We start from the raw sequence: 16,121 nt of genomic DNA, 5'->3' as shown, positions 1-16,121 counted from the left end.
TTCAGACTGCTCTACGCAGTTCTAAACTCCCCCCAACCATTACAGACCTACGTTTATGGATCTACAGATGTAGCCTACAGGTACAAATAATAACAATAATAATAATGGTCGTTTTACTATATACAACTTCATGTGTAGAAGATTTGAATGATGGACAGATTCCTCTTTGTTCTTATGTTCTTCACATGGGTATCCTCTGCCTACTCTGGTTTTCTCCCATAGTCCAAAGAAATAGGTTAATTTGAGTGTGCAAATTGTGTGGGGGTCCTGTGACGGATTGGTGACCTGTCCCTCCAGGCAGGGGTGCCGACAGTGATTCTGGGCTGCATGAACAGATCTCGCATTTGGGGGGCCATCACCTAAGATTCAAACTCTCCACCTCTAGAATTATAACCACCTCCACCCCGCTTGTGATGACATTGCATATCCCTCACCCAATGCCCGTCCGCTGGGATAGGCTCAAGCCCTGACCATTAGTGAATGGAGAAAATGGATGGATAGATTCACAGACTTGACCTGTTGGCAAAGATTACTCTTTACAGTAAGGTATGTTGGTGCAGTGGATAGCACTGTCGCCTCACTGCAAGGAGGTTTTGGGTTTGAATCCCAGCTAGGGCCTTTCTGTGTGGAGTTTGCATGTTCTCCCTGTGTCCGTGTGGGCGTTCTCCAGGGAACTCCGGTTTCCTCCCAAAGATATACAGCCTAGGTTAATAGGGGGTGCGTTAACAAGGGTGTTGCTGTACAAGAGCATGCATGCTCAGGCAATCTACCTTACATACATATTAACTTTACATAAATAAAGGTTAATACATAAACAAAACAGTAGGTGGTGCTGCAAGCCCTTTTTACTGAACTTTTTTGTTGAGCTGTTTGAGTGAAGCTATCTGCCATGAACTCGTAAATCACATTGGATTTCAATATGAATGATTGAGACTGCCTGGCTGCAGTTGTTCATAAAATTGTATTTATGGCATCATTGTTAAATAGGTGACTTAAAAAAAAAAAAAATCATTAATCAGAAGTATTAAGTTACTCAGGTTTACTGTCTAAATGCAGGGACAGTCCTGCTGTATTTCTTTTTTGCAAGAGGGCTCAGAAAAAATGTTATATATTGCACTTAGCGTCCCAAACAACTTTTTGGATGAATTAGTTTCCAGTTGGTTTCAATGAGAGGAAAACCAGCATAACCAGAGACGCACTACACTAGGTTAACATGGGTTTGGCTTGCAGGCTGGGAAGATTTAAGAGTGTGGCTGCACAGTCATTCAGGACTAATTCAGTCACCAACACCTCAATGCCAAAACAGACAGGGCCAAATGATCAGGGAATATATCTGGTGCATTAGACACAGACGACACTGCTGGCAGTTTAAACCAGAGGTGGGCAACGAGCACCATGTCTGTTTTGGTTCTCATGCCGTCTTCTGGCCTTAATCACAAAATTATCCCTAACATTTATGCCATCTGACATCTCAGCTTGATCAGCGCGTAAATGACAGCCGAACACTGTTCTTGTGCCCTTGCTTGAAATGTCGCACAATGATCTAATCGAACCAGCAAACCAGTGTACGTGCATACAGCAAGATAGCTCATTTCAGTCAGGGTTCTTGATGGAAACAAAAACCTGCATGCACACTGACAGTCTCGAACCAGAAGTGCACAGCCCTGATTTAAGCAATTCACTCTTACCGAGGGAGGGGATGGTGGGTGAAAACATGCACTGACTCACACCACATACATTGAAGGCGATATTGTTGCTGGAAAATGTGAATGATTGTTTAATTACCTATATATTTGGAACATTTCCAATTATTGTCACAAACCTGGTACCTGGTATTAAAAAAAAAGAAATTAGGCGCCTAGGTAATAATGAAGTGTAGGACCTAGCAGTGGACATACCATCTGTTTGACAATCCACCCTCTTGTCTCAAATATTTAATTATAAAATGGACCATCCACATTTAAAAGGACAGCAGACGCCCAGGTAACAACCACTGCTAACTACTGAATAGTGACTGGGAGACAGCAATTGGCCTGCTGTTATTCCAATCACCTGAATGGGCTTGAAATGTGACCTTGTGGAGAGACGTCACTCAGACTAGCTGCTAAATCCAGGCTGCGAGTTGTGTATTTCTCTGCCATTTTCACTACCGCACCTGGTATGAGATGTGAGCTCCCATTCCTGGAATAAACTTCATATTCATGCTTCAAGTTCGGGCGATGTGCCTTGTTTCCCCTTCCTGACGATTATGCTTGTATTCTGATGTGTTTAACCTTCCTGCAAATTTTCAGTCCCCCCATTGGAGACTGCAGTGATTATGTAATGGGTGCAGGTCTGAATTTAAAACTGCAGCCTTCACCCACCACCCCTGCAGAACAAGAGATATGATTAGTCTGCCCAGTTAAGACCTAAGTCCCCAGCCAAGGGAACTAATTATGCTCTCACTGCTTCTCCAGGGACAACGCAAAAGGTACAAACTCACGGGTTTGGACTCCACTGCACCCTCTCTCCCAAAATGTCTGCAGCACCCTAGTATGATAGGCATTAGTAATATTATTTGAGTCATTGGCACCACTATAATGAAGGTAGGTCTGCAGCCATTTTGGCCCGAGGCCATCGCTGAAAATGAGGTGGTGCTGAGCTGAGCTCTTCTAAGCACCTCTCTCGGGTGGCAGGGGGAAACGGACTTAAAACTGTTAACCCCTTAAGGTGTGAGATCACAAATATGTGATTAGAATTTTAACTGAACATTCTAATACTGATGTCACAATCACTACTGGTAACTGAATGCAATGGAGTTCTAGAACACCAACTGAGTATTTTGAAAAAAAAAAACCTACTCTTCAAAGGGTTAAAAACAGGCAGGTGGAGGGCTGAGGGCTACTGAAGCACCACAGGTGCAGGCTCCTGCCAGCTACCTTCAGATTAAAAATGGAAAGCTTGCCCCAGGACCTACGTTAGTCCCCTGACCTCTCCTTCAGCGCTGTCCCAGGCGTAGCACTTTCTGCCACAGCCCTTTGCCCTTCCTGCTGTGGTATATTCGTGACACTGTCTACCCACAACAATCAATACAGGTTGGTGAATCCAAGCCTAATCTTTATTCAACCATTATGTGGAGGGAGAAAAAAAAACCTGAAGCTGGGTCATTGGTCACTGGCTTGGGGATCGATCAATGTAAAACTTTTGGATATACAGCAGTGAAAATGTTTACCTCTGTGATGCAACAAACAGGATACTTCTACTAGAAAGGTCTGCAAAGATGAAACAGCCAACTTTTATCCATTGTTAACTTTCAAAAAAGGACTTAGCTTTATTCTTTATTTTATTAATTTCTTTCTCAGTTTGTTTTTGAAGAAAAAAGGTGATAGTAAGTGATAGTAAACAGGAAACAGTTGCCTAGCTGTCATTGATACTGTGGATAAATGTTGGTGTGAGCGAGTGAGTGTTTTGTTACAACATGGTAAAACGAGGTATGGAACATCCTTCCTCTTGACAAGAGCGGCACGGTCAGTCCTGTCACAGGGATGGCTGTCAGTTCAGTTGCCCATAAGGACCACTTGATTTAGAATCCAGTGGTGACCCTCACATCATGGAACACGTTGCGGTGCCTTCCCTCCTGTGCTTGAATCCTGCGTAACCTGCAGATCCCTATTGAAGACAGACAATACCGCAGATTCTGAAAGGCGCTTTACTGTTCTGGGGGCGCCACTGGAAGGAACAAAGAGATTCCCACGTAGCGTACTTTGAGGTTGCCAGTGACATACCAAAGAGATGCCAGTTGTTACCCGTGGCTTCTTCTTCTGCCAGAACTCAATGGGCAGGTGTCTCGTAGTTCACGCAGATCCCCATGCATGCCTTCCGTGGGGAACATTTGTGTTTATGTGAGCTGCTCAGTCACACCGAGGCTGTCCCCAGGCACACTCCCAAGGAGGCAATTCCTCATATGCATCAGAGTAACTCTAATCTGGCGCTGCCTTACCTTTCACCTGACGCTGGTTTTCCTGTCATATATTGGAATTATATTCCTTAGATGTAAGGCCATTTGTTTTTTGCAACTAGGCCTTATTCCACTGTCAAGATTTATTTCAGGACTGCGGGGTGATGGCTGAAGTAGGGGCTTGTGTTACTGGCTGGATTTGGCACCCTTCCCTGTTCTGGTTACTTGACTTGTTCAGAGTATAGCTAAGGTTAGGTTGCTATTTCAGCTAGTCGCAGGCTACAGATTGGTCAAACTGATTTCCACTTCGTGATGCTTAGGTTATACAAAAATGTGTCGTGTTGCTGTGAACGGATCCAGGTACCAGCGCAGAGATCAGGCTCACAGTTAGCCTATTGGGGGTAGCAGTGTTACAGCCTGCATAGCGTAAAAGAGAATCTGTATGTTATGCATTCTATTAAATATTTAAAATGATCTTATATTCTGGTCGGCCTGTTGTAGTTACGTGCTGCCACTCTCTGACCGCCACATGGTTTCGATTGTCCTACCTGTACAGATCAGAGAGTTCGTGTCTCCACCTCTATCGTAAAAGGAAAAAAAGAACTTCCGGGCGCGTCGCGAATGGTGCAACCCCCCTTGCCCTGTTCCAAACTCTGATTAGGTATTCAAAGTGAATCATGCGAGCGGTCCCGATTTCTTCGGGGCAGGCACAACACGTACATGCATTCAGCGGCTTTACACCATTCCTGCTCCCCGCACAACTCAGGGAAAGTTTTTGATATATTTTCTTAACCGGTGGTGGTGATTTACACGGAAAGTACACGCGGATTTTTCATTTAAATCCTGTTATTGGTTTTGGTTGACAAAGAAATCTTGCGAGCAAAAAAGCGGCGGCGAGATGGAAAACGCTTTCTTCACATACTTCATTTTGTTTTTAACGTTTGGTAAGTTATTTATTTTTTTATTTTACCAACTTTAATTTAAGCGTTGTTGTCACCATTTTGCCATAAATCTTTGTTATGCGTTTGGGTACTTACACCCTGAATTTATAATATTAATTGGCAGTATGTCTTTTAAAAATGAAGTATGCGTGCATTTGAGAGACTTGTATCATTCGGTGTACGTTGTTCTTTCTGGATATAAAAGGAACCATGGTAAAATCGAGTTATTAGCCTATAGTGCGTGGCAGTTCAAATCGATTCGTGTGCGTGGGCTATACAGCCAGTGGAATTTATGTTCTGTTCGTTTTTCGTTTAATTTGCCCCGGCGTATGCAAAATTGCTCTGTTTACTCGGGATACTTGTTCTATCGTTTATCGTTATTAAAGGTATAGGCTATGTCAAATCCCAGTCTTCTAGTCCGTAGGAAAGAAACAGCATTCCAGGGGCTCTTTTTCAATAAGTGAATAGCCGACTCCTTCGTCCCAGGTAGGCCTACTGGACCGTTCAGGTGAAGAGGGCGGAACATTTTAATTCAGGCGATTAAGTGAAACTGCCCACATTCAATACTTTTGAAAGGAATTAAGAAAAAAGGGGGGTTCAACTGAAAGTTCACATCAGCACTTAAATCCAATTAGTTTTCCAAGAGGCTATGGTAATTAAAATATCAGGATATTAGCCTGCAAATGGGATCCTGCAACTTAATGTTCGTTATGATTCATTTACAGGAATGATCCCTACTTACAATGTTTAACAAAAAAAAACAAAAAATCTGTTCAAAAATAGAATATTTCAATGAAAAATATTTTATGTCGGGATATATTGGATGTCTTTATTTACAAAACAGTACCAATAAATTCCTTGTATTCTACAGCACTTGACCTGTGAACCGTCAGAGTAAAAACTGAGTTCTCATACTAGTCTTTGAGTTGAAATGGCATAAATTAGAAATGATTTTTGTCAGTGTTGTGGAAACGTGTGGTTTTCCTCAGCCTGGTAACTGTTTGCAAAAAACAGTTCTCACGCGCACACACACACACACACACACACACACACGCGCACATACACGTGCATTGACATGGTTTGAGATGTTGCTCATCTGCTCATGTTTTATTTCATGTGAAATAGTTTGCATGCTTCTGCATATTCTTGCATGTGTGTATAGATCTTCGATGTAGTGGTGTAGCTTACTCCATTGGCTTATCTACAGGGTATGTTTCTGTGTGTCTATCAGTGTGTGGAGCTTTGTGGTGGGAAGCACAGTGCTGTACGCAGGGACTTTTTTGAGCCTCCTCCTTCCTCCTTCCCCGGGTTTAAATTAGGACAGGGTGGCATGATCAAGTGCCTGAGCTAGAAGACCCATCCATGGATTTATTGGAGGCGTGTGTGTGTGTGGAGGGGGGGGGGGGGGTCCTTCTCATTTTACAAGGTTGTTGGGAGGGCGGTGGGTTCAAATTTGAAAGAAAAGATCCAGGGACTGTTCATGAAGAAATTAACCATTTGTACTGGTGGAGGTATGAAACCACCCTTCCACATTCTCCTCATCCCCTAGAAGGTCACAGGACATTAAGCCCACATTTTGTGAACAAGCCTGCAGGCTTTATATCCAGTCTGCAGTCTGTTCGCCTCTATGAGCCTTGGCACACTGGAGCTGGGGACGGGCCTGACTCCTCTCTGAAACACTGTCAGTCTGCTTGGTGGTGGTAATAATAAAATATTCCTGTCGCTCAGCTGCTCAGTCACCAGGTCAGTTGATTATACAGTACAGCAGCACATACAGCAACATTGAAAAAATTTGCTGGTTGAACTCAGAGCAAAGGGAGAGAGAGGGAATTTCCTGTGAAGTCAAATAGGTTTTGCTGAGCGGTAGGGCTGTTTATCTCCGAGTTTGCGGAGCATTCCTGTGAAAAACACTTGTTTTTTTGTGTGGTTATAGTTTTTTGTTTGGGGTGAATGGTTTTGGTTGGCGTAGAATATTTTATAAATTGTGGTCACCTTCACTGAGGTATGATTATAGCAAAAAGGATTCCATTGCTTGGGTTTTCACATGGCTTCAGGTATGACTCAGTAAAATTGGATTCTTATCTTGCTGATCTCTTCCTGACATTATAACTGGAGGTGGCCAAAGTGGGCCCAACGGAACTAGGCTTGTTTACAGTGAGATTGCAGAATGACAAATGAGGATGTTTTCCATCTGCGCATGCCTTTCACACCAATGCCAGCTCAGAAAGCGCTTTTCACTTTCTGCTGATAAACGTTACAACAACAAAACAATGGCGCAGTCACAGTTGCTTTTTCGCAGGAGAAAGTGAAAGTGGCGTGCTGGCTGTAGTAACATTGTCATTGTCTCATTCTGCTGCCTTGTGTGCTTAGAATTTACAGATTTGCTTGCACTCAGAGGACTGCAAACAGTACAAAAAGGACACACTTGTTTTTTTTTTTGTTGACAGGTAGCACATGGGGGCAGAGGGTGGGTCAGGTGACCTCTATTATTACATTTGTGTCAGTGGGCCCCGTGTAGGCGCGCCCTGATTGTACTAGGAGTTTTACTGGTCATTACAGTGTAAAAACACTGCTTAGTTAATTTTATTCACCAATAATGTAGTTAGCTGCAGGATGTCTATTTACTTCCTTATTACCTATTTATTTAAACTCATAAAATAAGTTCAGTCATGGTATAAGTATCACCCAGCGGTGGAGGCTTTTTAAATATACTTAAATTGCTCTTTCTGCATTGTGTGATATAATGTCCCAAACTGTGTTCCTAAAGTTTGAAATTTCCCTTCATATTTTGCACACTATCTGCTTTTAATAGTTTTGGAATGTAATACAGGTACTTTGTTGAATGTAAAACTTCGTTCACATCATGTGATTCCAAACCTTCTTGTCATTCCCCACCTCCTGAAATACGGCTTTGCCTTCATGTCACCTGTTACTAGAGACTGGTGTTGCGTAAGTGATGTCTAACTGCAGAAGCGTATTCACATTGCACAAATCTGTTTTCTCATTTAAACCTTAGCTTTTTTTTGTCTTCAAAGATTATATGTCACTTCTCCTGGTTCTTAGGCTAATATTGTTCTTTTTTTTCAAGGGCTGTTTTATAGAGTATAGAACAGAGTTGAATTACTAACACGATTCTTCAGTGTACTGACGGCTGTCTAATTCTTGTCCTGTTCAGCCTGTGTCATTGGAGCCACCTAGGATAGATTTTGACCTTATCTCTGTCTCTGCAGTACTGCAGACAGCCTGAGGTGCGGCTGGTAGGGTGTTAAAATATGCCCCCGCTATGTGAGGAGCACCCAGGGGGGCACATCTTCCAGGTGAAGGGAGTCAGCCACAGCGGGAGACTCCATTAATAGGGGTTTTGGTGATATTGTGTGTACTCGTGAAAGGGGCATTGCATGATGCTGCCTGTTGGGTGCTTAGGTTGAGGATACCCTGGAGCATGTGTATTGAGAGCTTAGGCCAGGCCAGGCCAGGCCAGGATCGGATCCAGTGGCCGTGGTTTGGGTTGGAAATAACAGCAAATTTATGTGAGCTTTTAGCTTTTTTTTTTTTTGGTTCTGCAGGACAAATTTGTTGATCTGGCAAGAAGAATTAGTAGCAGAACCTGCACGGTGGTGTCCTCTGGAATTTTGCCGGTACCCTGTGCCTGCAGAGAGATGCAAGATGTTCGAGGGAGATTTTACCACATAGCTTTAATCCTGATCAAGGAGATGGAGGCTTAGAATTATTGGGGTACTGGGGCTCCTTTTAGAAGCATGTTGTGGTAGCGGGCTATGATGAACTATATTTACAAATGCCTAAGATGAATAAGGAAACATGCCCAGATGGTATACGTCCAGAGAAATATGATCACGTAGCCTTATAAAACTCTTACATGCATTTTTATGCATGTTAATTGAAAACGGGGAAAGTATCTGATTGGATTATGATTTTTGGAGGTTTTATAATGTTAATGTGTTGTGTTTTATAGGGGAACAACAAAGTTAACTATGGAAGCTGTTTTGTCAACAAAACAACAGGCTGTAGGAAATAAAAAAAACAGCACAGAGAGTTCTTGATGAAATGGCCTACCAGGGCTTGTGTTAGAACTACCGAGCCTGAGTGGGTTTCAGACCCCACTTGACCTGGTTCTGGATTATCTTAGACCATGAATACTCAAATCTGGACCTCGAATTGAAAGCCGGCCCTGGTTCCCCCCCCCCCCCCCCCATTTACTAAATTAGTAATAGGCTGAATTAGTGCTATTGTGCTACTGATTGGCCAGATCGTATTCACCCCTGACTCCCCGGTAAAGGGAGGGTAGAAAACAAGCAGTTCTTGGACCTTGGGGGCCATAATTTGAGTAACGGGGTTTTAGCCAGTTGACAGTTCTAGCTGGGTGTAATCATAATAATAATAATAATAATAATAAACTTTATTTTTATAGCACCTTTCATATCATAAATGCAGCTCAAAGTGCTTTACAAGAGAAACAATAGAAATCAGTACCACAGGTATTAAGATAAAATAAAAATAGAAATAAAATGTATTTTATTTCTAGCCTGGTCATGTCTTCAGATTTTCTCATTTTTCTGTCTGTTCTGAAATGTGACCGCTGAAAATTAGGTATTTGATTATATTGGCTGAACGGTACAGACGCTCTACTGAGTGGGAACACTAGTCCTTGCGTGCAGTCGGGTGTTCAGTATAGAGTGTAGAGTATCAGTATACTGTGGTGTTGAAACAGTTGGACAGCGTAGGCTTGCTCTTCACAGACATTCCTCTCACTGCTACGCTGGTCGGGTATTGTGATTTTCAAACTCCCTGTCTCCCTGTGTGCTTTGCTCTCTATATCTGTTCAGACAAGCCACACTCCCCACCCCCAGGAAGGAGTGCCCTAACCATTTTCATCCTTAGTCTGCGAAAGCATGCGATGTTGAAATCCTACGCTTTCGCAGCTATGTTTGTGACAGTATTCCTAGCACCACTTCAAATAATTATACCACACTGAGTTCAGGATGCAGGACAAACACTCTTGGAATATTATAGTAATGTGCCCGCCTGAGGTACCGGAACATTCCTTTGGGCTCCACAACCATTTCCTGACCTCAAGCTCGCTTTCTCATAGCCCTTCATTGACCCTAGTTTTATTCTTTAAAAAACATGACCAGCATTACAATGTCTTCCTCTGTTTTACAAGCCTAGACGCAGATGAATACGGTAGTGACTTTTTTCCCCCCCCCCAGTTCCCCCGTGAGAGATAATTATCATACCTAGCAGGACAATATCCATATTCACACTATCCCCAACATTTTCACTTTCACAGTTTGTGGCCTGTTCTAATGCACTAAACAGTAGGCTATTACTTTTATAAACATCCAATTGACAAATCGCTGTAACTGAAGAATTTCGACCAAGTTTAAACATGCCCACAAGCACTCCCCCCCCCCCCCCCCCCTATTTTTAAGGGGTAGTTATCGCTATCTATCTAAAGTAAATACACACATCAGTGGATCGTGGTATGCTGGAGCTATGTGACACTTGTTTAACTGTGGACACAGGCAGTGGTGGGCCCAGGAGCTCTGTGATTAAGAGAGTGAAGCCTGCTGGGCAGGTAACGGGTGGAGTTAGCAGCTGCAGACACGTGCTGAATGAGCTATGCAAACAATGGCAGTTCACTGGGAAACCATTCTTATTCTGAAATCTTGGTTTATATTCTTGGACACGTTCGTACTTTAGCCAGATCATCTTATCGCTAATTATCTGAGAGGACTGGCAGTACATTGGTCATGTACATTTAGACCTGATTTAATAGCATTAAATGAACTCTTGAACTCCTGAAGAAATGTTCATACATTTATAATTGAAACTTGGGGAAAGTCTTTAAGCTGGATGCACGAAGGTTTTCAAGCAGCCCGACTCTATAGAGCACTTTTTTTTTTTTTTTTACATTATGACTACTCCTTTGATTGTGAATGGAAATGTCACGACTCATTTCTGCTCATTGATATTTCTCCCAATGACAGCATTTCTCAGTCGGCCTGATTTGTGTTGGTGTGCGTTTTCCAGGGTGGGCCCAAGGGAGACTGGTCAGGGTTCCTAATGGTCCTCTGGTCAGTGTGGTGGGGCAGCGGGTGTCCATCCGGTGCACTGTGTCGGATTACGAGGGTCCGAGAGAGCAGGACTTTGATTGGACGGTGCTGCGGGGCGCCGACTCCCTGCAGGTCATCTCGACCTTTGACCCCGCCTATTCGGACCGCAGCCTGCAAGGCCGCGTGGACAGCGGCGACATCTCCATGGAGAGGATCAACGACAACACCGTGGAGCTCAGAATCCGGAACCTGAAGGCTACGGACAGCGCCATCTACCGCTGCAGTACCCCCAGCACCGACTCCGTCATACGCGGGAACTACGAAGACGAGGTGCAGCTAAAAGGTAGGTCTTGCTACACGGACGCACATGCACACACCCAGTTTCACACAACAGTTTTAATGCTGAACTAAATACGGGTAAGCCCATTACGTGGCTTTTCCTGTGAGCAATATTCAATATTCCAGAATGTGTTTATTTTCATTCCACACTGCTGCCTCACAGCCCCGATTTGTATTTATTTTATAACCACAATGATACACTGCTGCCGAACAGTCCAGAATGAGCCGACTTCATTATTTGTAGAGACCTCTGTTAACTGGAATATTGTATGTAAGAGTGGAACCAGTAATTCATTCAGGTTGCCTAACAAAGAAACTCATTAGTAAGTGCTTTTTACTTAACGCCTTTGTTAACTTTGTGGAAAAACCAGTATTTTGGATTACTTGGAACAAACACTGGATAATTTGACGGTTGTAGCATGCCAGTCATCAGTTATTTGAATTGTTGTTAAAGAAAACGGAACGCTCATGAAGGTGAACATGACCTAGAATACGACACAGGTTCTTTTTTAGATTGGGAATTACAGAATTACAACTATTGTGCTCAAGCAGGGAGTATTTTCCTCGAAGAAGACCAGGGTTTAGAACCAAGGAAAGGACCACAGATGGCTCTTTGTCTAACTGAGCTCAAGATTGTCAATTTGTTTATATCTCAAGATGCTGTAGGCGTTAGTATAAAGGTGTGAGCACCCTATTGCATTTGCCCATGCCCCATTAGCAAATGGGTATCTGCTGTGGATGTGTTAGAAATTATTGTGAGTGTATTTACTGTAATTTTCATTCTTGTGAAGGAAGGTGTTTTCCACTTGTTATAATTTCATAATACCGGCTTTTTCCTGAACATTTAAATGGGTTCCTCTCTGAAAGAGAGGGGAAGTGGGGTACCACTATTTTAAACATGAACAGATTTTGGGAGATGTGATACTATCCCTCTGTTACTCCTACCTAGAGGAGGAGAGAGCGAGTGTAATTTCCTTACAGCCAGACTTCATATTGGTAACTACACCTAACTGTGCCCACAGCACTCATTACGAGCTTAAGTGGAGAACAGGGATGGCAGCATCTCCCTGAAAAATAATCTAGATGCAGATTTCTGTATTATGTGCACTTGAAATCTGCTGCACAAGTCATATTCACCTCCCCTTCCCCCCCCCGTTTCTGGTGGAAGGCGGCGCAGGAATCCATGCAGTAATTCATTTAACCCTCGATTCAACTTCCTCACAAGACGCTCTTCCCAGGCGAATGTGTGCAGCTGTCTCTCCACGAAGCTTGGCTTTGCTCGTCTGAAGCTCGTGTGTTTTCCCGAGGAAGCGCCGCGAGGTGTTCTCCCCGTTTGGGCGCGTGTGTTTGCGTGTTCGTTCTTTCGTTCGTTCGTGCGTAAGCGCGCGTGCTTGCTTGCTTGACGCACAGCGTCTGCGTCACGTTAGCCTCGCCAGGCGCTGGGGCTTTACTGAGAAATCTAGTGTGTGTCATGGAGGTATTTTCCAAAGCAGGTTTTTTGCTGGAACGTAACCAACTGAGTTTTGAGAGTATGTGGAATGGCTTTGAGGTGTGAAGTTTAAACTAGACTAATAACAGCAGGCGCAATAATAATGACTTCCAAGAAATCTGAAGAGACCAGACATTAACAAGTCACTGTTGGGTGACCAGATACAGATAAATAAAGCCCTATTTGTCTGTATTTCCTTTCTTTTTGGGGATGCAGTCAGTTTGATGTGGAAAAATGTAGCTGTCAGACAACTGGACAGAGCTGCCTGCGTTCAGTGTCAGTCTAGTGAGAAATAAGGTTGACCACGAGGCTCAGGTACACTCTGTTTCTACAGGTCTCTCTACAGGTTTTGTGTTGGAGCTCTGAATCATGACAGAGGACCGGTATGCACACTTAAGGTGCCAGAAACATTTGAACATGCTTTGTGTGCCATGCAGATTATGGTTCAACCCAGTCTGTTGAAGTCCTCTGTTTGTGGCGTTGTGTTTTTTTTTGTTTTTTTTGCACACATGCTCCTTTCGCTCCGATGGGTTTTATTTTCGACCTCCCACCATCTGTGTAGTCAAAGAAGAACATTAACTTTGTTTTGGGAATGGCCAGCGTGCCCTTGAGCTCTAATTGCGGCAACAGTGTAGTTAACATCCTTTTATGAGTGCTTATCTGGCTAATGGGGGTAATAGTGATGGAAACGGAAATGCACAGTATTGTTCTGAAGTTTAACAGGGCAGGTCCTCCAGCTCAGTTGAGGTCTTGCTAGTTCATGTGTTCCACTATGTTGGCTTGTTTGTAGCTCTGTGCCTTGTGTATGAAATATGAAGCTGTAAACCGTGCAACTTACTTTTGCTCCGTTTTTCTTTTTTTTTTTTGCAGGCAGTTACGTTGTTAAAAAAAACTGCATTACAGCAGATGTGCTCACATTGCCATAATGAACGATACAATATGTCAGGTGATTTGACTGAAACACAGTAAAAAAGAAAGAAACAAAAAAAACAAAAGCAATATGCTAATGCACAAACCGTGTAATAGTGTAAAAGGGTGCCTGTGTACAATTTGCAATGCGTTGACATTTATCCATGTTGGTAGCACTCATCTCTGAAGTGAAAGATGCCCGTTGGGTAAAACCACTCCTTTGGAGGTGGAGGATTTGGGTCGTGCTTGGTCTCGTTTGATGTGTGACGGTGCTCCTTTTTGTCATCTGCAGTGATCGCGGACAGCCTGAAAGTCTCACCGGTGGCACCCCCGGCCGTGGTCCCCGAGGGGGGGCGCATCAGTCTCCGCTGCACCGCCACTGTGGACTCTGCGGAACACACCTCCCTGTCCGTCGCCTGGTCCGTCAGGAAGGGCACGTCCCTGGAGGCCATCCTGACTTTCGGCCCCGAGCGGGCCGTGACCACGGGCACCGGCTACCGCAAGCGCTACGCCGACGGCGGGCTGCGCCTGGGCCTTCCAGGGGGCGGAGCCTACGACCTGGTGCTGACTGAGGCTCTGCCGGCTGACCAGGGCGTGTACGTGTGCACCGCCAAACAGTCGGTCCCGGAGCAGGGCGGAGTCTGGCAGGAGATTCTGCAGCGGAGCGTTGACATGGGAGAGGTTCGAGTCACGCCCACATGTGAGTTCCGTGTGGCTAAGCTTCCTCTTTTCTAAAATCGGTTTTCTGCTTTCTTCCTTAAATGTTTAATGATTTGTGAATTGATTTTCGCAAACCATACACAGTTTCATTTCATTTCATTTCGTCTGCCTTCCACTGGCCAGGTCAGTGCGATGGCTTTCTGGGGATTGTAAAGTCAAACGTCAGATGCACAAATATATTCTGTGCACCAATGAAATGGGTTACCAATGGACCTTTTTTTTGGATATTGAATTTGACCTTACCCCGCAGTTAACTTTTACACATGTAGCTACGTGGTACAGTCCGGGAGACATGTAAATAAATTATCTGTATTTTCAACAGTCAACAAATTATTTTATTTTCTAAAGCCTCAAAAAAGAAAACTGTTCCTTTTTTAAATCACATCCTGTGAATATATCCTACACATCTGCTCACATAATGAAATACAGCTTAGCACAGGACCGCATACCTTTGTGGGAAACTGTCTTTTGTGTGGGTGGAGATTGTTCAGGCTTCCCCTCCTTTATAATTGTTAATGTTGACGTGTCACTGAAAGGCGTTTTAATTCAAGGTAACATCAACAACGGCACAGAAACAAATGCTTAACAGAAAAACGTGTTTTCTATGAGTCAACAGGCCTGTTGTATTTTGAAATGTATGCTGGGCACAGGTTGAACTTTAGTACACCCCTACTTAAAAAGGAATATTTTATAGGCGGTCGTGCAGGATATGGGCCAAGGAATCGCGGTTAGATGTAGCCTAGTACTTTTAACTGTATGAAGCAATGTTTCTAGTGATGTTTCTAGTTGCATGAAAGCATTCAGACGAGTCGGCCTTCACATCGTTTTGTTAGAAGTATCCTGAGATCTCAGTAGACTTTTCCGGTTTCTCATGTAGATTGAACTGAACTGGCTCAGGGAATTAAACTGCTTCAGGAAGCATTGAATGAATTTGACTCGTCAATGTGGCGCAGCCAAAACATTTAATTATGCCGTAAACAATTATACTGCAGCACAGCGTGAATGCCCCCTCTCTTGGTTTATCGCAACAGCATGTCTTGACCAGATGAAAAGTGTGCGTGCATGCGTGCGCGCGTGTGTATATACATATATGCATGTGCGTGTGTGTGCCTGGTGGAGATTTACTTGTATACTCTGTGCCATTAATGTAATTTAAATTCATAATGCTTTTAAACAGTATTCAATGAACACTGTTAGTCATAACAGTGCCCCCGGGTTGTTGGGGATTATCTAGGTCAGGGGTGGGCAATTCTGGCCCTGGAGGTCTGGTGTGTATTAAAAATGTGCTTTGTGTCTACTCAGCTTCCCTTTGTTTAATATTACATTTTGTCTAAAGATCTGAAATCACTCTGTGTGTCTAATGTACAATAATAGAGGAAATCAGGAATGGGGCAAATACTTTTTCATGGCACTGTACCTCAGCATTAGAATGCTCAGTACAGTACATTCTGAGCACTTAATTGTGATCTCACACCTTGAAGGGTTAAGGAAGCTGCGCTGAGCACGTCTTTAAGGTTGGGCCTCCTGTCGGCCCGTGCAGCAAAGCATAGCTGTGTTCGAATTCCGGTTGCTTAGGATACACCTACCGAGCTCCTGCGGAAATTATTTCCATCACTCAACTCAACAGTGAAAACTTGAGGAGTGAAGGGAAGGAGCACCACGGGGAAAACTCCTTTAACACTGTGTTAAAGGAGGTTAGGACCTTTTGACTA

General features: G+C 43.7%; 1 protein-coding gene across 1 annotated transcript in view; it reads left to right on the top strand.

Moving 5' to 3' along the window:
• Positions 1–4,525: 4,525 nt before the first annotated feature.
• LOC135240532 (prostaglandin F2 receptor negative regulator-like) overlaps positions 4,526–16,121 on the top strand; it is a 34,185-nt gene continuing 22,589 nt past the window's right edge. Inside the window, exons 1-3 of the mRNA XM_064310102.1 lie at positions 4,526–4,881; positions 10,930–11,295; positions 13,982–14,389. Coding sequence (XP_064166172.1) covers positions 4,836–4,881; positions 10,930–11,295; positions 13,982–14,389 — 820 coding nt within the window. The 5' untranslated portion in view covers positions 4,526–4,835. The remainder of the gene's footprint in view (positions 4,882–10,929; positions 11,296–13,981; positions 14,390–16,121) is intronic.

This window comes from Anguilla rostrata, chromosome 15 (assembly GCF_018555375.3).
Source record: "Anguilla rostrata isolate EN2019 chromosome 15, ASM1855537v3, whole genome shotgun sequence".
NCBI classification, from domain to species: Eukaryota; Metazoa; Chordata; class Actinopteri; order Anguilliformes; family Anguillidae; genus Anguilla; species Anguilla rostrata.
Note: the sequence above shows the minus strand (reverse complement) of the source record. Positions and strands in the feature narration are given on the sequence as shown.